The following is a 21,723-nucleotide window of genomic DNA, read 5'->3' as shown; positions in this document are numbered from 1 at the left end:
TAAATTTAACAGAAATGACTTAGGCATACCACCGCAGCTAATATCTGCATGTTCGGAAATCAATACAAAATAATCTGATAAGGAATATCTAGACTCTGCTGCTATTATGCATATCATAATAAGAAACGAATAGACCGATTTGCATGCGTATCATGACGTCACCCTCCAGGGGTCGTCAAGGAGGCGTGGTTTGGTGACGCATTGCGGCTGGGACTTCATGAAGTGAGCATGTAGATCAGATCAGATCAGGACACGCACAGCACAGGATCACTGTATGGACGAATGCGTGAACATGCGTGATCGCAATGCATCGCTGCTTTAGCTGGTGCATGTAAATCAAAGCCTTGACCATGGCAGATGGTGATCCGCATATGAACTGGACACTCTATCAACGCCTTAAAGGTGCTGCGCACTTACAGGATTGATCGGATTGTTGTTCGATCGATGAAGATCTGAATCATGTCAAGCGGACAGGACGAGAGCACAGTCCGGGTGGCGCTCAGGTAGGGCACTAGCTCTAGTGTGCGTTACTGATGTGCACTTATGCACTTGTCACCTGCTGCACCCATGCACGTGTGCGAATTTTATCACCCTAGAATTAATAGAAACAAATAAGAGGAATTTATGGTTTGCATAAAAAATGAAGACATTAAGATTTTTTGCACTGATAAATTATTTCTGTACCGATTCTTAAAGGGATAGTTCACCCAAAAATGAATTTCTGTCATCATTTACTCACCCTCAAGTTGTTTCAAACATGTGTGAATTTCTTTCTTCTGCTGAACACAAAAGATATTTTGAAGAATATGGGTATCCAAACAGTTGAGGGGTCCCATTGACTTCCATAGTATGGAAAAAAATTACAATGGAAGTCCAGTCATTGGGGCCCATCAACTGTTTAGTTACCGGCATTCATCAAAATATCTTCTTTTGTGCTCAGCAGAAGAAAGAAATTCAGACTGGTTTGGAACAACAGAATTTTCATTTTTGGGTGAACTATCCCTTAAATATTGTAACGCCATGTACTATAAGCAATGTGTCTAAACCTTGTCACAATGGGAAGTTTTCCATGCAAATAATTTGTCTGTTTATGTTGAAAAATGGTAGCTACGCGACAAAATTACAGCCAGAAACTATATATTAGGTGTAACCTGGATTTTGGACCAATGAGATTTTACAATGGGCGGGGCAAACAAGGGTCACGCAACATAATCCCCCTTTTTCCTATGCCCCATGATGCTTTGCGCGAATTATGGGAGTAACTTCCATTAAACAGTGAAAGGTTCGCTTTACGAACGCATTAAACATTTTCAAAAACTGGGTAAGATGAGATGACATTATTCTACTCACCCTTCAACCATCAAACAATAAAAGGAGATTTAAAAGTGTAAAAGCATTTACAAATTACTAAAACGATGAATAATCCCAAAAGCTTGATTTCCGCAGCAATATTACAGATGTGTTACATATCACTGTATTAATATTATGTAATATATGTTGCCTTAATCAAAAATATTTACTGCATTTTTAAGTGCTATTTCAAAGTGATTTCCATCATTTTGACAGACAATAGATATTGTATTTACCTGCTTTAAAAACATTCTGGGGAGAAAAACAAGAGATTCTCATTGCATTACAGCAAAGCATTCATGGCATATATCATAAATGATATCGGGAGAGCAGACCGGTTGACAGATGCACAGTATATGTTGTGCTTTTTCATTCTGTAACAGTGGAATACAAAGGAAAAGAATACAGCAACTGAAAAGAGCTCTTGCCAAAGATACCAAGCGTTACATTATTCTCCTGACGTCTGAAAATAGAACATGAAGGAAATTTTACAGTTCATTCAGTGAAGTTGATGACTTTAAAGTTGATGGTTTAAAATGTGTTTCTTTTTGAGTGGAACTTCCCCAAACTGGAAGTGTTTCCCATAATCTAAAACGCACAAGGCTCTTTAAGAAAAAGGTGGATAAAAGAAGCAATGGCAAAGTCATATGTTATTATCCCTGGATAGGACGTTTTTGACTAACAGTGATTTGCGGTGACCATAAGACTAAAAACATACTCTTCATGTGAGTACAGATGCTTCTAGCTTTTTTTGAAGCTCATTTTTTTTTCTTTCGAGACTGTTACACACCTGTGTTTGTGTAGTGCAGTCACAGCAAGTGCAGTTGCATCCAAATTTGCATACTACCCTACTGTATAGTAAGCGAAAAATGGAATGTGAAAAGAGTAGTGTCCAAGTAAGTCACAGTATTTATAAAACAGCAGGCGAAAAGTTCTCAAATAACCTACTGCTTCCGGTGAGATCTGATGGACACTTTACTATCCCATGAGGCCTCGGGAGAGGATTTGTGACTGGCAGTGACGTAACTAATGCTGGTAGATCACATGACTGACAACATGATTAATGTAGAACGTCCAGATTACATGTTGTACAAAGAGTATGTAATTTTGGATGCAAACTATGTTTTTGGCCCAAGTCATTCATTTTCAACAAGAATTGGTAACCTGAGTGACCGAGAACATTGGCGATGCAAAGTTCAATTGAATGCAAACGCGCAGCATTGCGAAGTGATGATGGAGTGAAATGGAGTGAAGACCATGTGTTGCCCATGTGACCTGCTGCCTGATGCTGCAGTTGAGTAGGGACTACTATTAACCAACTGTCCAGCAACTTGCCATACTTTAGCGATTTAATCGCCAAAAAAAGTGCTTAATAGTTTTATTTATAAAATAGTTAAAAATAAATAATTTTATTTATTTGAAAATTAAATAGTTTATTTGAAATAGTCTACAACTGAAATAATATATATACCTCATGTGCCAGAGAAACGGGCACACAGCCAGAGTTTTATGTTTGAACTTCTGTTCTTGCGATAGCTCTGTAAATTTCTATGGCATCGTAACAAATAGCTATTAGCTTATTGAAGAGTTAACGAAAGTTAGCATAAGCATTGTAATGTGTGAAGCGGATGTTACAACAAATATCAGTAGGCCGGGAAGATTTCATTCATAAATCCGTAGGATCTTACCTTCATGCTGTGGAAATACAAACCAGAAGAAAGAAGCCAATACATATAGCACTTCTCACACAGAAACCACTTTAAAACCAAGCTGCTTTTCTGTTGGTCAACGAGGTGAATTTGCATGGGAAACTTTTTCGCCCTCTCGCGAAACTCCCAATCACAAACATTCCTATTGAAATGTCTGGATTTTGCTTACAAAAATGTGACTGCATCTTTACAGCAAGGAGATGTGTGTAATTGTCATTAAAGTTCTATGACAAAAAGAAAATATTCACAAGATTCACTCTGTAATTAAGCTCATTGTGTTTTCTTTATAAATAAAAAAAGTCCCGAGTTAAGACGTAATAGTGCACGAGATATACGTGGCGACCAGTCAACATCAGCCTCAGACATTTTAGTGTTAAGGATTTCAGTTGTGTGTATGTCATTTGTTTGAGTGGCATTCTGTGCTAAAAGTAGACCGTTAACTGACAGATGATCAATGGAAGAAGAGGTTTATTGATGAATCTGTTCTTTAGATCTTCTTGATCAGCATGTTCATCAGTGTTTCAGACGTCTACAGAGATGCATTTTGTTGTTTACTGGTCACAAAGTCAAATCTGTTGCAGCCTGTCTGTTACAGGAAATGAAAGTCAATACTAGTCAGAGACCAGATACCATATATCAACCAGGCTGGTCGATAATTGTGTGGTAAATTAGCGTCAATTTCAGCCGAAACAGCTATTTTCGGTTGCGGTTGAAATGGTATTGGAGCGCCAAAATCAGTGACTGAAACGGGCGTTTAATTAGCGCTTCTATTTTTAAAACACTGCCCAGCCAAAAAAAAAGTTGCTGTTTGGATTTTAATAGGCAAATACTTAAGAATCATTATTACAATGATTATTATGTTTCTATCATGTTATATGTTTGGCAACAGTTCTTTTAACCTTTAAAGATGGAGTGTGTAGCTTTTAATTTCTTAAACAACCATGTAGGAAGACACATCATGGCCATATTCCAGGATGACAATGTCAAGATTCACCAGGGTTAAAATTGTGATAAGAATGGTTCAGAGAGCATGAAGAGTCATTTTCACACATGAATTGGCACTTCTAAGTACAGACCTTAATTTAATTGAAAGTCTTTGGGATGTGCTGGAGTAGACTTTACAGAGGACTCACCTGTTGCATTGTCAATACAAGATCTTGACCAAAAATTGATGCACCTCTTGATGGAAATAACATCACAGCATTTATTTCCATTGAGGGGTGCATCATTTTTGGCCGGGCACTGTATAAGCAAAGTTTCAACTTTGAAATTCTGTAGATTTTATTATGAAATTCAAACAATAAATGTGGTTTTGGTCCTCTTTAATACATGACAGATCGCTATAGCACACATGAACCGATCATCTCATCTCCTCTTTACTACTAGTAACAGCACGAAATAAACTTGGATGAACACCAGAAGGCATATTGAAAGGTAAATTTACTGAAATGAATCCTGTCACTCAATGTTTCAACTGGGGAAAGACATTAGTAAAACCGCTTATAGGCTATACAATGTCATTTAAAGGTGCCCTAGATTCAAAAATTGAATTTATCTCGGCATAGTTAAATAACAAGAGTTCAGTACATGGAAAAGACATACAGTGAGTCTCAAACTCCATTGTTTCCCCCTTCTTATATAAATCTTATTTGTTTAAAAGACCTCTGAAGAACAGGCGAATCTCAACATAACACCGACTGTTACGTAACAGTCGGGGTGTACGCCCCCAATATTTGCATAATGCCAGCCCATGTTCCCAACATTATGAAAGGCATTAGACAAGGGCAGAATGTCTGGATGTGCACAGCTGAATCAACAGACTAGGTAAGCAAGCAAGGACAATAGCAAAAAATGGCAGATGGAGCAATAATAACTAACATGATTCATGATAACATGATATTTTTAGTGATATTTGTAAATTGTCTTTCTAAATGTTTCGTTAGCATGTTGCAATGTGGTTAAAGTGACCATCGTTTCTTACTGTATTCACGGAGACGAGAGCCGTCGCTATTTTCATTTTTAAACACTTGCAGTCTGTATAATTCATAAACAACTTCATTCTTTATAAATCTCTCCAACAGTGTAGCATTAGCCGTTAGCCACGGAGCATAGCCTCAAACTCATTCAGATTCAATGTAAACATCAAAATAAACACTGTACTTACACGATTAGACATGCTGCATGACGAACACTTTGTAAAGATCCATTTTAAGGGTTATATTAGCTGTTTGAACTTTTTTTATGTTGTTTAAGGCAAGCGCGAGCTCTTGGGGCGTGGAGCACGAGATTTAAAGGGCCACACACCCTGAATCGGCTCATTTCTAATTATGCCCCAAAATAGGCAGTTAAAAAAAATCTATGGGGTATTTTGAGCTGAAACTTCAGACACATTCAGGGGACACCTTAGACTTATATTACATCTTTTAAAAAAAAGTTCTAGGGCACCTTTAACGTTACATTTAGTTAGTTACGTAAATATAACTCTAGAGAAGAGCATTTTGCTAAATATATGCACTGTATTACATATTCATTATAATTTGACTTAAGTTAGTGATGTCTTCATTTAATTTATGTTTGAATAATTCTGTCATGAAAACAAGTTTGGAGTAAACTGGAGTAGAAATAATTGTTATTAAAAAGTTAACCTAAAACTGCCTTATATGCAATTTAAATGTTTGCACAACTCAGTTTTAGATGACTCAGTTTTGTTGATTTTTAAATAAGTTTAATTAATTAGTTGATTATTTATTTTCGGTTTTCGGCCAAGTGTGTCCTGAATTTTCGATTTTGTTTTTGGACTAGAATTTTCATTTTAGTGCATCCCTACTTACAGCTTTTGATTATCAATATATGGCATCAGCAACATCCACTGAAAGGGCCGATTTAGGTCGACGGTAACACAAATGGCCAATATGACTAATACCTGTATTTTTTTTTAATGTAATATGCTATTGAAGTTGAATTATCAATATTGTTAACAAATTAATTAAAATGTGAATATTAAACATTGCTTTTAATTTCTCCTGTGGTTTATGTAAACAGTAAATAAAAAAGTAAGAAGATTAAGTGACATCTTTGTATCAGTGATCCTTGTTCTATAGTTAAATTCTGTCTGTTCCTTTTGTCTGCACCAAAAATCTTGATTTTTATTTATTTTTATACAGATTTTTTAAAAAAATGTTTAAATGCATACAAGTTTGAAAATAAATCTACCTGTGCTTTTTGCATTTTCTCTTTTTTTTTTGCCTTTAGCTGTAGTGAAGATGCCTGACGGATTTAGATAAATAAGCTCATTGTGTGGATATACTGCCCATTTATGTATAGTAATTCTGAATAAAATGCTATACATACATGTGTTTGCATGACTGGTAACAGTACAGTAGATCATGACATGAGTTGGAGAGACAGCCGTGTATGACAGTGCAGTTTTGTCGAGTGAGTCAGCATCTCTGGTCTGATGAACACACTGTTATTGTGTAATGAAATCACTGCGAGACCTGTTCGTGCCTCACAGATACTGACTGATGTCCTTCCTCATGTTAATCTAGTTAGTCCACTGATGCATGTTATGACATTGAAATACATTAATAATAAATATTAGGGATGCACAGAATATCGGCCACCATATCTGTATCAGCCGATATAGAGTATGTTAATTTTTAATGTTATGGTTATTGGTCCAATAAGAAAATTAGGCTAATATATTAAAGCCGATATATGATGGATAATTTCCTCCAGCTGAGCCATTTCAGATGCGCACTGTTCGCCATGATGGTTTTGAATTGCTTGATTGGAATCACTTTGAAAATGAAAATACTGTTAAGTGCAACATGTGCAGTGCAATAAAGAACAAATCCCAAGCAGTAGAACAAAAGAAACAATAATGTTCAAATTATAACCATTAAGAAATTAAAAAATATATTTTTTTAATATTTTGAATTAGATTTTATTTTTATATTTTCTGTTTTAGTAATTTTGTTGTGTTTTGTTGTGTGTTTTTAAAATATGTAAAACAAGTATGTTATTTTAGTACTTAAACTTATTTTATTTCAACATTTCATATTTTCATTTAAGTTTATCACTATATAGATAATATAATTATATAATTGAACAGTATATAGATAATAATAATAATATTGTATTATTCAATTAAAATGATTAATCAAATTTTCAACTGACGTACCATGGTATGACCATATGAAAGCCTCACTGTATGAGTGGACTACTCTATTTTTTCCTCCGGAAATGATTCTTTTCTAGATGTTAAGCATTTGAGCTGAAGCTGATGTGTCAAGCTCTCTGGTTTGTCTGTCGTGACCCCTGTGACGGTCACATCCTTCAGACTTCAGAAACTATGCGCAGCAGCCGCATGTGGACATGCTCCCGGTCTGCGGCAGGAACAGAATCTGTGCTCTATAATTGTAGTTTGTCTAGAAAGCAGCAATATTATGCAGAACAGACGTGTGGTGATTCTACCACATTCACCACGCCCAGAGCACAGCACTTCCTGCATGCTTGAGTTTTTGCATTCTGGGCCTTTTTGTTCTGTTTGTTTTGTATTACAAGTTTTACTTCATTATTTCAGTGTTCCTCCTTAACTTGAGTGATGAATAAACGCTCAGGCAAATGGAGTCCAGTCTATGTATGTATCTAGAGCACATAAAGCTAGATGTCATCGTATACTGTTTCTAAATGTGCTTCAGTCTCTCCTTATCATGGCCGCAGAGTGGAGTATGATAATGACTTGCTCTCTTAGCCTGTATACTTTTTTATATTTTACTTTAGTTTAATTTAGATACAACGTTGAGCGTAGTATGTGCAATATAAAACGAGAAGCTGGAGTTTAATATGCTGTATATTAGGGCTATAAATGTTAGTCAAATTAATGATTAAAAATGTATATTTTTAAATGTTTTAAAAATATTAACACACTGTGTTCCTGCATTTATTTCCTGTAGATTTTTTTTAACTATTATTTAGTTTTGAATTAATACCTTTACAATGGAAAAAAAAAAATAAAAAATGAAAATGTTAAATATATTTAATATGCATGTAGCTAATACAAAGATCTTTTTTACACAAAATTTATAACAATTAAGATATTTTTAATGTATTTAAAGAAGTCTGCTCAAGGCTGCATTCATTTGACCATCTATCTATCTATCTATCTATCTATCTATCTATCTATCTATTTAGGGGAAAATAATTATTCGATCCCCTGCTGATTTTGTAAGTTTACCCACTTACAAAGAAACGAGGAGTCTATAATTTTTATTGTAGGTTTATTTTAATAGATAGAGGCAGAATATCAATTAAAAATCCAGAAAAAACATATTATATTAAGGTCATAAATTGATTAGCATTTGATCAAGTGAAATAAGTATTTGATCCCCTACCAACCAGCAAGAATTCTGCCTCCTACAGATTGTTTATGTGCTCATGTCGAACACAGATTTGTCCCGTCACTTTAAGAAAGTACTTAATGTCAGCTCGTTATGTGTATAAAAGACACCTGTCCAAAGAATCTGCATCTTCCATTCAAACCTCTCCACCACCATGGGCAAGACCAAAGAGCTGTCAAAGGACATCAGGGGACAAGATTGTAGACCTGCACAAGGCTGAAATGGGCTATAAGACCATCAGCAAGAAGCTTGGTGAGAAGGAGACAACTGTTGGTGCAATTATTTGGAAATGGAAGAAATACAAAATAACCATCAATCGCTCTCGGTCTGGAGCTCCATGCAAGATCTTGCCACATGGGGTAAAGATAATGATGAGAAAGGTGAGGGATCAGCCCAGAACTACACAGGAGGAGCTTGTAAATTAGGGCTGGGCGATATATCGCATGCGATTCTCACGCGCATTTCGTCAGTAAAGCCGGTTCCCTGATTACCGCTAAATCGCCATCACCTGCTTTCAAATGGAGCGCCATTTAATAGCCAGAGCCGTAGTTCACTGATAAGCCACGTTCTTATCGCAGATGAATCGCCTTCGATAATGAACGCGATATTTGCGTGGCTTATCAGTGAACTACGGCTCTGTCTGTTAAATGGCGCACCATTTGAAAGCAGGTGATGGCGATTTAGCGGTAATCAGGGAACCGGCTTTACTGACGAAATGCGCGTGAGAATCGCATGCGATATATCGCCCAGCCCTAATTTAACACACTACGCCGCAATGGATTGAAATCCTGCAGTGCCCGCAAGGTCCCCCTGCTCAAAAAGGCACATGTACAGGCCCATCTGAAACATCTAAATGATTCAAAGAAGGCTTGGGAGAAAGTGCAGTGGTCAGATGAGACCAAAATTGAGCTCTTTGGCATCAACTCAACTTGCCGTGTTTGGAGGGAGAAAAATGCTGACTATGACCCCAAGAACACCATCCCTACAGTCAAGCATGGAGGTGGAAACATTATGCTTTGGGGCTGTTTCTCTGTACCGTAAAATCTTGGACCAGAACCTCCGTCCTTCAGCCAGAACACTGAAGATGGGTCGTGGATGGGTCTTCCAGCATGACAATGACCCAAAACATTCCACCAAGGCAACAAAGGAGTGGCTCAAGAAGAAGCACATTAAGGTCATGGAGTGGCCTAGCCAGTCTCTAGATCATAATCCTAGAGAAAATCTGTGGAGGGAGCTGAAACTTTGAGTTGCCAAGCGACAGCCCAGAAACCTTAAGGATTTAGAGAGCATCTGTAAAGAGGAGTGGACCAAAATCCCTCCTGAGATGTGTGCAAATGTGTTGACCAACTACAAGAACGTCTTACCTCTGTGCTTGCCAACAAGTCATGTTTTGCTTGGGGATCAAATACTTATTTCACACACTGAAATGCAAATCAATTTGTAACCTTTATATAATGTGTTTTTTCTGGATTTTTTATTTGATATTCTGTCTCTATCCATTAAAATAAACCTAGCATAAAAATTAGCATAAAACCTAGCATAAAACCTAGCAAACTAACAAAATCAGCAGGGGATCAAATAATTATTTATCTATCTATCTATCATCGTTCGTTCGTTCATTCATTCGTCAGAGTGTCTTAACTCAACTTCTAACTTGTTATATTAGTCGTTGCACAATTACAGTCTTCATTGAATTAGTACATTTTCTTTTGTCAAAATAAATGTTTTTTGAGTGCACAGACAGGTTTTCACCTGTGATGTGTAATGCTGTTGCTCTAGCTGTCATCAGGTGAAATGTGCCGTAACATTGTCTGCAGGTAAAGAGAGATGTATGTGGCATCTTTCTGTTTTGTCTGCTGTTTACAGGCTCCTGAAACCCAGTGAAATCATCTGTCTGACAGTTTTAGACACTTCTGCTGTACTGCAAGACAAAATGGCAACAAGTCAAACCCATTTGGATTGAGTTGGACACTGTTCTCTAGTTAAAGAACAAAGAACGCTCTCTCTCGCTTCAAAACGTCAGTTTTACTCATCGTACCTGTTGCCCTCTGCCTTTTCATGTCTTTCCAAATGTCTCTGAGACTGTGATTTCACTAGAAACATTTGATAAACTGCCAAGACAGAAAAGAACAGGCCGATTATTTCAGACGGACTGTTCTGCTGTATCCCACAATGCATCTGGGTCCATCTGATATGTGTTTACTCCCATTATATCTCAGGCTGTATTTAGGGTGGGTTCTCCCTGGAGTGGGCCGCTTTGGTCTCTTGGCTCTCACACATGCCGTGTGTGAATGCGCACTCACATACTCGCGCTGTGAAAAGCTGTGCCGCCTCACTGCACTGAATCAATGGCTGTGTCGCATAGAGACTCAGTCTCTCCCACAGTCTGTTGGCACAGATACGACCCCTGGGTCATACTATGCACATTCTCCTGTCCCCATTGTATAATGAATAAATATGAAACTACTAATATTTAGGAATATTTCATATTTAGAAATGTACAATATATTGTTGCCATTTCATATATTAGTTGATATCGAATCTTCTATCACTTTTTTATTATTATTTAGATTGCCATTTGCGGTCATCTGACACTCACTTAAAGGTGCAATAAGCAATTTCTGAGAAACACTGTTGGTATCTGAAATCAATCCAAACAAACGCACCCCTCCCTTCATTGTTCCACCCCCAAAATGCACAAGCACACAATGCAAGAGTGGATGTCTCTTTATCATAGCTGAAGCGATGCAAAATAATGCTTTGCTGAGAAAAAAAAAAAAAAGCAAAGATGTGATGTAATGATGCAAAGACGAACAGAAACCTACCAGTACCACTCAAATTAGAACACATTATTACAAGCTTACCGTTGTGAATCGGGCTAAGGTAAGAAGATAGTTTTAAATGTTGGACGTTGGCTGGTTATGTACTTGCTCAAAAATTGATTTTGGATCATTTTTTTAACCAAAAAAAGTTATGGACTGCAGCTTTAACAAGGGTCTAAAGCTCTTGCTATTGTAATGTCTCTCAGCCATCTCTCTCTCCCACTCTCTCTCCCACTCTCTCTCCTCCCCCATCATGGACACGCCCCTCACTGCTGTTTGGCTATAAGAGTGTTGTGCTGCTCGGTCTGATCCACTTTCAACAGCGTTTCTCAGAAATCCATTACTGCACCTTTTAAAGTATGCATAAATTCCATTAAAGCATTTAAAATGATTGATTTTTGTTTTGTTTTATTTTTAGTTCATGTTTACAAAATAGCCATAACATGAAAATAATTATAAGCTTATCAGAGTAGGCAATAGTTTTAATGTCAGTGAATCTCTATTGATATTAAAATATTAAAATAGATTCACTAAGATAAAAAAATCATTTTAGTCCATTTTCATTTATTACAATTAAGTGAACGAGCTGAACTTTTACTATTTTGGTTGAAGCAGATGTTGCAATTTTAACTTCTAACATGGAGAAAAAAAAAACTGTTGTAAAATGTAACACTGGAAACGGTTGGCAAAGGATCATTGGTTTTTAATAAGAAACATATTCCAAAAGAAAATGCTGAAATGTTTGTGAGCAGCTCTGGAGATTTTGTGTGGTAGGTTCACGTATAGCAGTGTATTTGTGTATAAAAAGTCACAGTTTTATGAAATGACAAAAATATACAGGATTCTTACATTTTAATAAGTAATGCAGAGCAGAATAGTGGGTAACACTTTACTTGAAGGGGTGTGCATAAGACAGACATGACACCTTCATAATCATGACATGATACATGATGACATTGTTTGACATGTCCGAGTTATGACAACTTGACATAAACCAATACATTATAACCTGTCAGTGTCTTTGTCATGACAACTTGACATCATTTAGCTTTATGGGTTAACATTACATTAAACTGTCATGTCGTTGGTTTTGACATTGGCTGTCATGAGGCCATTATAATAGTGTCATAAATATGTATCTTGAGCTCAAGTACAGTGGTACAAATTGAACTTGTCATTAAAATGTCATTAAGTGACAATACTCTGACAAATAATTTTATAACAGCGTCATGACTATTTTTCATTTCATGTTTTTTTTTATTTTTTTATTTAAGTTTCCTCCAACAGAAGGTCAGATAATAGACAATTTCAAATTTCGTAAAAAAGATGACACTGTTATAAAATAATGGTAACACTTTATTTTAGAGTCTTTTAACTAGTTGCTTATTACTATTAGCATTCATATGGCTAAAATATTGGCTATTTATTAGTACTTATAAAGGACATATTAATGCCTTATTCGGCATGATCTTATTCTAGTAAATTGAGGGAAAAGTCATAGTTAATCATTTATATGTGTTCCCTATACTGAAATGTTACCAAAATAATGTAATGTAATGTTAACCCATAAAACTAAGTAGTTTTTTTAAGTTTGATAATTAATCTGCTATGTCATGTTTATGACAGGTTATGATGTTTTGCTAATGTCAAGTTGTCATGACAAAGACACTGACAGGTTATGATGTGTTGGTTTATGTCAAGTTGTCGTAACAAAGACATCTCAAACAATGTCATCTTTGCATTAAAAATGACATAATTGAGCGAATGACATTTAATGACAGTTGTCATAAACATGCATAAAACCTCCTTCATATTCATGACACGTGTCATGTCAAGATTATGAAGGTGTCATGTCAGTCTTATGCACACCCCTTCAAATAAAGTGTTACCGAATAGTGATATTATAAAACAAACCACAGGCTTGAAAATAGCAACTTCCCATAAAGATTGTGAAGACTATGTTTAGTCATTAATGTTTTTACAATCAGAAACATGAATGTGGCTGCTATAATAATGATTTGAGCTGAAACTCAACGAGTGCTATGAACTCAGACATGAGTGCATGTGAATGAGGAATTAAGGTTAAACAGCAGTAGATCCAGTAGTGGCCTACATTCTGTTACAGCATGGGAAAACCACACTTTCTCACTGAGAGTCATGACCGACTGAGAGAGAGCTGTGTTGCTGATTCCTGCATAATGAAAGACTGTCCATGCACAGTCAAATCCACTAAATGTTTGTGTCTTCCTCGTTCAGTGCTTTGCATGCTCTTGTTACACTAGTCTCAATTTGGTGTAATATGAATTGCAGAAAGAAGTGATCACTACGCCATTGCAATCAGCATTTTTGGGCTAATTTCATGATGATGATGATGATGATGATGATGATGATGATATTGTTTGATGCCTTCAGAAAATCTGGATTCTGTAAAACAATCAAACAAGCAACAACAACAAAAAAGCCACACAGACAGAATGACTTAGTCTTGATAATATCCACCGTTGGTTTTTGGCCAAAAAAAATGTATGTATCAAATTGGTCAAAATGTATATATTGATGCGGTCCTAGTTTGGTGCTGTAATTTTAGTTTTTGTCCATTTATGATTCATTTCATCTTTAAAGATTTAGTTTGGAAATTTTGGAAGGGAAAGATTATCCAAGTTTCTCATAAATTGCTACCGGCGGTAGTGAAAGTTTACCCTTTAATGATTTATACAGACTGTATGAAGCTGCCTCAGGGACGTGAACATGACAGGAAGAGACTTGTTATCAGACGTCTAATTTCAGAAGGAAGATGTGAACACTTGGTATGTTCTCAGTAATTGTGAAATTAATAATGGTGTGTTTTAAAGGTGCCATAGAATTGAAAATTGAATTTACCTTGGCATAGTTGAATAACAAGAGTTCAGTACATGGAAATGACATAAAGTGAGTCTCAAACACCTTTGTTTCCTCCTTATGTAAATCTCATTTGTTTAAAAGACCTCAGAAGAGCAGGCGAATCTCAACATAACACTGACTGTTACGTAACAGTCGGGATCATTAATATGTACGCCCCCAATATTTGCATATGCCAGCCCATGATCAAGCCATTAGACAAGGGCAGCCAGTATTAACGTCTGGAGCAGCACAGCTGAATCATCAGACTAGGTAAGCAAGCAAGGACAATAGCGAAAAATGGCAGATGGAGCAATAATAACTCTCACTCTCAGTGGCAAGGACTCCCTCAGCGGTGGATGAAGCTATCGGCTCACACACCTGGTCAGGCACGCGTTGCTCAGGCTCCATGGCGATGTTCAGCTCAGTTGCTCTTGTGTGCGCTGGCTCGTACGTTGCGGCAGAATGGCTCTCGTTGCCTGCAGTGAGTTCGGGCTGCTGATCCCTGCAGTCTGGGTGTTGTTGGCTGGGCACTGGGTAGCTAGTATAGCTAGTGTCATCGTCATCGATGATGTCCACTGTGAGTGGCAAATCACAGGACACCAGCACCCACTCTACATATTCGAATGAATCTCCCTTGAGGGCCTTCCCTGGACAGCTGCTCCTTGGTGGCGGTGTTGAGAACCGGCATACAGGAAGCTACAGAGGCAGTTGTCCGGAAAAAGCTGTAGCTGGTACGAGGCAGAGAAAATCCTTCAAATATGCTCAAGGCACAGCAGTTTAACTGCTGCGAAGTGATCCATGGTGCAAAAAGAAAACCAAAAACACGTAATACCAGAAAACAAAAAAACAAAAATCTAACAAACACGCCACTTATCTTATCTAGGTCTGGGGCCATATAAAATGTTTTGTGAATCTTACCACTAAGAGTTCTCCTAAATAGCAGTACAAGTTCTTAGCTAAGAGTTTTCTCTTAAAACCTATTCACAAAGCTGCTGAGACAATCTTTTACTAAGGAATAGACTGAAGTCTTAAGCTAAGAGTAAGGGCGGGATTGACCTCGTTGCCATGGAGTATACACACAGTGATTGGCTGATGGGGGAGGAGTCAGCGATTTAATCATAGAAATATTGTAGAATGAGGTGTCATGTTTCCATATTAAAATAATGGTTTTAAAATACAAATGTTCACATCTCAAGAGAATGCAGAATTCAAGTGACAAATTACGTTTTATAAACAAAGTTTGGGAGAAACGCATTCAAACAGTCTTTCTAATCAGCTCGAGAGGAGGAATATATACACAGACGAGAGCCGACTCGCCTATAGTTACTTCGACAATTTTCTGCATCCCTCCGCCACCCTGTCCCTCACTCTCGGCTGGGGATATGGGGAGAACTTTGGGTTTGGGCTAAATTCCAAGCTCAGAGCCCTCCATCCCCTTGGACAGCACACCAAATACGCTTATTATATATATATTTTATCTATTCAATCATTTGTAAGTGTGAAACCTTTGCCACAGGTAATCAGACAATATTTATTTTTTTGGCGTCTCATTGTAGATTCAAATCTATAAATCAAAATGTATTGCATTTATGAAGAAAAGGTTCAGCACCCAAGGCCCTATCACTATTGCCTCAATGGTGTACAGTGTCTTTGGGTAAATTAGGACTGTTTGTGATTTGGTCTTAGTGACTTAGGAGTCCTCTCGACTACTAACGTTTTACAGGCTTAGGAGCTAGTTTTAGCACTAAAATGCTTTGTGAAATACTCTTAGAGCAAAAATTTAGGACTCCTAAAATTAGGACTGACATGCCCACTATTTTTAAGAGTTTCTCTTAAATCTGCAAGTTAGGAGCTACTTTTAGCCTTAAGATGTTTTGTGAATACGGCCAGGTCTTCCACTTATCTTATCTAGGTCTTCACCCTTCAGCGAAAACTCAAGATCTTCGCAATTTAACTTTGCAAAGGCCTTTAGATTAGACTGACCAAATATTATGTTTATCTGGTAAAATCTCTAGGAGGACTTCATTAAAGTACAATGTCTGGAAATGGCAAAAACTGCAAACATTTTGCAGAGAAAATTCAAAATATCTCACTTCCTGTTTGGTTTTCAGATTTTGCACCCAGGGACTTTTTTGTAGGTATTGGGCTTTTACATGTGTCTACCGAAATTTTGTAGGTGGCGCTATCGAGCCATTTTGCCACACCTAATTCTGAAACCCATATTAGACATAAATTTTCACCACTTCTGACGCGTGTGCAAAGTTTCATGAGTTTTTGAGCATGTTTAGGCCCTCAAAAATGCGATTCATTTCGGAGAAGAAGAAGAATTGACAGCAATTACAATAGGGTCCTCACACCATCGGTGCTCTGGCCCTAATAATGTGGGGCCTTCCATTGTGGGAACTGGAGCATTGTACAATGGGTGGCAGGCAAATAGGGGGCCGATGCAGACATCATTAGTTGCAGAAACATGTAATGTGGTAAATAGAATGTGACCTCTCTGGTGGGGAAGAGGACCCAGAGCTCATGCAAGAGGTTGAGTGATACCAACTAGATATAGTTGGCCTCACCTCCACATTGGGCTCTGGAACCAAATCCCTGGATAGGGGTTGGACTCTCTCCTTCACTGCATTTGCTTAGGGTATGAAGTGCCCAACAGGTTTTGGAACACTCACACTGAATCATCACCACGGTTTTGAAGTTTAACCCGGTGGACAAGAGTTTCACCTCAATGTGACTTCATGTTCCAAAGTGGAAGATTCTGACTGTGTTCTGTACTCATGCGCCCAACCTGAGTTCAGAGTATCCAGCCTTCTTGGAGACCCTGCGGCTCCGGAAGAGGAACCACCTGGGGACTACTACTTACTTCTTGGCGACTTTAACAACCATCTTGGTGACAATGAAGAGACCTGGAAGGGAGTGATTGGTAGGAACGCCTGCCTGATATGCACCTAGGTGATGTTCTGTTGTTGGAATACTGTGCTCAGCATGGATTGGCTATAACAAACATAATGGTTCATAGGTGTGCCTGGTTCCAGACTACCTTAGACCAAAGTTCAATGTTTGACTTTGTTGTTGGATCATCGGGTCTGCGGCCACATGTTTTGTACACTTGCTGAAGAGAAGACTGATTGTCATCTGGTAGTGAGTTGGATAATTATGTGGGTGAACTGGGAACATTTGACAGAGGATCCTGCCTGTAAGATCTTTAACTCCTACCTCCAGAGAAGCTTTTCCTTCATCCTGAGGACACATGGAATCCAAGTGAGCTCTGTTCAAAGCCTCCATGACAGAAGTGGCTGTCAGGAAGTCAGGACGGGAACTTGCTGATCTTGTCTGGTGATATTGGTCATCACTTCCAAATCTGAAGCCATGATTCACAGCCAGAAAATGGTTCTCCCACATCATGTAGAGAGTGAGTTGCTTCCCCAAATAGAGGAGTTCAAGTATATTGGTGTCTTGTTCAGTGAAGGTAGTTCAGCGTTTGAAATTGATAGTCAGATAGATGCAGCAGTGGCAATAATGCGGTTGTGGTACTGCATTGTTGTGGTGAAGCAAAGGCAAAGCTCTCAAGTTTACTAGTTGATTTATTTTCTGACCCCCATTTATGGTCATGAACTTTGGGTAATGACAAATAGAATGAGATTATGTAGGGGTGGGCGATAGGACCAAAACCTTATATCACGATATGAGCAATTTTATTTTACAATAACAATATCAATATAATAGTTCTTTTTTCTGTAAATAAGATTTTTAAATCAATTTGATACCACTGACATTTCATAATTCTTCGTCGTCATTTCAAACAAACAAACATACAAAAAAACTCAAGCTTACTGATGACAAGTAAAGAGTGATATAATAGGAACAATGAAACCAATTATAAGCAATAGGAAAACAAACTACAATAGAACAAAGACACAAATGAAATAGACCTACCTGAAAAACTTAAAGCACCAGAAATAAGAAATACTACATGAATTGTATAAAGTAATCAAATGTATAAAAACACTGCATAAGCTTCACTGTGTAAATTAAATCTACATTTATTCTCATTAAAGTTATAAAAGTGATTCAGTCAAGACCAGGTGAGAGATTTCTTTTTTTATCTTTCTTGTTTTGTTTGATTAACATTAATGGCAGCAACTTTATTAGTGTTACGTACTGCTCCAAGACTCAAAAGGTTCGAGATCCAAACGCAGCTTTTATTAGAGAGACAATCCAGACACGTAATCCAAAATACAGGCAACAGTGTCAATTAAGCTGCTGTCACTTTAAGATTGAATGCATGGAACCAATATACTGATTCACATGCATTTTCTTTTTGAGCTGTTTATGTTCACTTAAGACATGAATGACCGTGTTTATGAGGATACTTGCAAAGACGGGCATTTTGGCACATAAGTATGTTTATTCAACTTACTCAGTTCATTACTCAGTGCTCTATGAGCAGCAGCTTCATGTGCATGTGTCTCTCCTTCTTCTCTTTTGCTGCTTATTGTGATTCAACAGTTTAAAATGACTTGTTTTTAAACGGCAGTGTTTAAATGCATGCAAATGAATAGCTTTCATGATGGCACAGCAACGTCACATGAGCGTAACCGCGGTAAAGATGAAAGTCCAAAATCTCGTGTCTACCGGTGTATTGCCCACCCGTAAATATGCTTGCATCTTTTGCAGCGTCTCACATGAGCGCCGTGTCGCGTTATGAGAATTTCAACTTTTACATGCAGCGCCGCTCATCAACGTCAGTTCCAAACAGTGAAGAAGAACTTGGAGGTGGGGCAAGCGTTGCGAGCTTCTGTTTACAGTAGCAGGTTGGCGTGGCAGCTGTTTTATTTGTTCATTATTGCCGTTATTGCATCACTTCTCAAAAGTATGTCTCGAGACCCTCATGTTCTCTGCACTGCGCTTTTTAAAAAAACATTCCTGATTGCCCCGTCACACGTTTTTTAGATGCAAAGGTGCGTTCTGTGTGAACGAGCCCTTAGGAGCAGGCACGTGCACAGGTAGGGCTCAACCTGTGCAGAGCACATGCCCTTTTTGTCCTTACACTCCGAAGTGCCCTTTTTTTGGAGGTGTTTTATTTTATTTATTTTCTTCAATAAATCAATGCTATTGTTAAATAGCAAATTATAAATTAGTGTCAATTTCGGCCGAAACAGCTATTTTCAGTTTCAGTTGAGATGGAACTGGCCCCTTTTCAGTTTCAGCACATGCCCCTCAAAAGGTCTGTGCATGGCCCTGCTTAGGAGGGTGTCTGGGCTAACCTGTACATTCTTTTCCATATACTGAATGAAACATTCAGACCTGCAAAGATCCATCTGAAAAGAATGTTGTTGTTTTTTTTAGTTCCCCAATCAGACATTGCTATTTAGAACAGATGTAAAGATTAATGAATGATGGCACACATTTCAGTCAGTTCTTTATAGTTTGTTACCCATTATAGAACTGTGATATGAATTATGTGATTTTGTTCTGGTTTGAAACAGAAACAATTCAGACCTTACAGAGACTGGCTCTAACCCATCCTCTGCTCATCTGTCACCCACATATCTGTCTCTCTCTTTCTGTCTCACTCTCTGGTGTGCAATACAGGATAGATCCAGTATCAAACACACACAGTACTCTCTCTGTGCCTCTGTCAGAGAATTGTGCTCTGAACAAAAGCGTCTCTCACAGTCAGAGTGAAAGCTCAGCCTCTGCTGTCAGGTGCACACACACAAAGTGACATCAGTGTCTCTTTTTAGTGGTGTTCTTAGAAGCCAAGCATCATTTTTACTACTGGTTGGTTATTTAAACAAACTCATATTCTAAGTATTAACTTAGTGTGCTACAGACTCTGAAGACAAGTATCTCAAATCATGCCGCTTGTTAAAAAGAGGTTTGATGTTACTTTTCTGAGTGATCAGACTGACTAGTGAACAATAAAACATCCTTACATTAAAGGAGAAATATTTAAATATGGAAAACATACGGTCAATACGGTCAATCTCTGAAGTAAAGTGTAACACAAGGAACTCTGGGAATTTATGTAAATGTTTTAGGTCATTTGTGTTTTTTACTAATATAAAACAAGTTGAACAAAACATTGAAGTACATGTAATGTTGAATATGTTTTTTTATAGTAAATGGGGAACAAAATCGAAAGAGCGTAGTACTGCAATATTTTGCATATATTGTATAGATACACAGACACCAAGTATCGATATTTTCATGGCCTTAATTTCGGTTTGCAATTAACAGTATTGTGCATAAATTGGCCGTAAGATCTACGTTTATAATGCGGAAAATGATACAAATATTTTGAAATATTTATTTCCGATTGTAATTGTAATCTCATAAACAGCGGACATCATCTCCCTCTCTCTACTGCATCTCACTCTCGCTCTTTCTCATGCATGCCAGTAAACTGCATGTAAAGGAAACGCATTCTCACATATTTTTCAACATGGGCCGCTTACATAATTGTTACAAATGGTTAGTGATACTGGATATATCTATTCTTTTAAAAATAAACTGGCTTGCGTTATTGTGTAGTCTATTTCACGACAAAAATAACTACACAGCGCCACCTAGCATGCAAGTTGTACTCTGTTAATGGCAAATTTATGTATTTTCCTATTACAGTGAATTGTTCCATTCATGAAACTGCAATGCTTGTTTCACATTATGAAATCAATGAAAATTGTGATATACGTGAAATTGACCTTGTGTAGCTAGAAGCATGTATGTATCAGATCTTAGTTTCTCTGTATCTTGCTGATTGTGAGGAAGTATTGTTTAGGTCAAATTGAAAAATATTTCGTCCTTTTGAAAAATTTCCTAGACATTCTGTGTAGTGAGACACCCAGTGATTATAGGCTTATTTTAGCTGACTAATTTGCACTTTGTCAGCACATCAGGAGGTTCTCATTGTTATTCAGCGTGTAAATGGGCATGTTATTTTTGTATATTTAATGTCTCACTCTCTGTCACAGGATTCGTCCTCAGCTGGCAAAGGAAAAGATTGAAGGATGTCACATCTGTACGTTTGTGACCCCTGGCGAACCTCAGGTGGTTCTGGGAAAGGACAAGGCCTTCACGTATGACTATGTGTTTGACATGAACTCGACGCAGGACACCATCTATGCCAACTGCACTGAGAAACTCATCGAAGGATGTTTTGAGGGTTATAATGCCACTATATTTGCCTATGGACAGGTTTGTGTTTCTTTCACTAAATCTTATATAATATGCTTGTTTATGTTAAAAAGCCTTTTGCATTCTCATTTAAACAGTCTGATCAGGGTCACATGTTCTCATCTATCTTAGGGAACCAAGGTTACATTAGTAACCGAAACATTCTCTTTAGATAACTGTTCACTCAACATTGCGTCAGTAGCTGATGCTATGGGGAACCCAATCCAATAGCACTGTGTTATTAGTGCAGGACTGTCCCAGACTTAAAGGTAGAGAAGAGGATCAGCGCAATCGCATCCACAATCCAACAGGATAGTCTTTGCTTTGTCACAGGCAGGCTCTCTGGTGCAGCTTCGGAAGCACACAAAAAGCTGCTCC

General features: G+C 37.7%; 1 protein-coding gene across 1 annotated transcript in view; it reads left to right on the top strand.

Moving 5' to 3' along the window:
- Positions 1–175: 175 nt before the first annotated feature.
- The window catches only part of kif21a (kinesin family member 21A), an 80,928-nt gene continuing 59,380 nt past the window's right edge, over positions 176–21,723 (top strand). The window contains 2 exon segments of the mRNA XM_048158334.1: positions 176–503; positions 21,144–21,366. Coding sequence (XP_048014291.1) covers positions 460–503; positions 21,144–21,366 — 267 coding nt within the window. The 5' untranslated portion in view covers positions 176–459.

This window comes from Megalobrama amblycephala, linkage group LG15 (assembly GCF_018812025.1).
Source record: "Megalobrama amblycephala isolate DHTTF-2021 linkage group LG15, ASM1881202v1, whole genome shotgun sequence".
Taxonomy (NCBI): Eukaryota; Metazoa; Chordata; class Actinopteri; order Cypriniformes; family Xenocyprididae; genus Megalobrama; species Megalobrama amblycephala.
The sequence above is the reverse complement of the archived record's forward strand: the minus strand, read 5'-3'. Positions and strand labels throughout refer to the sequence as shown.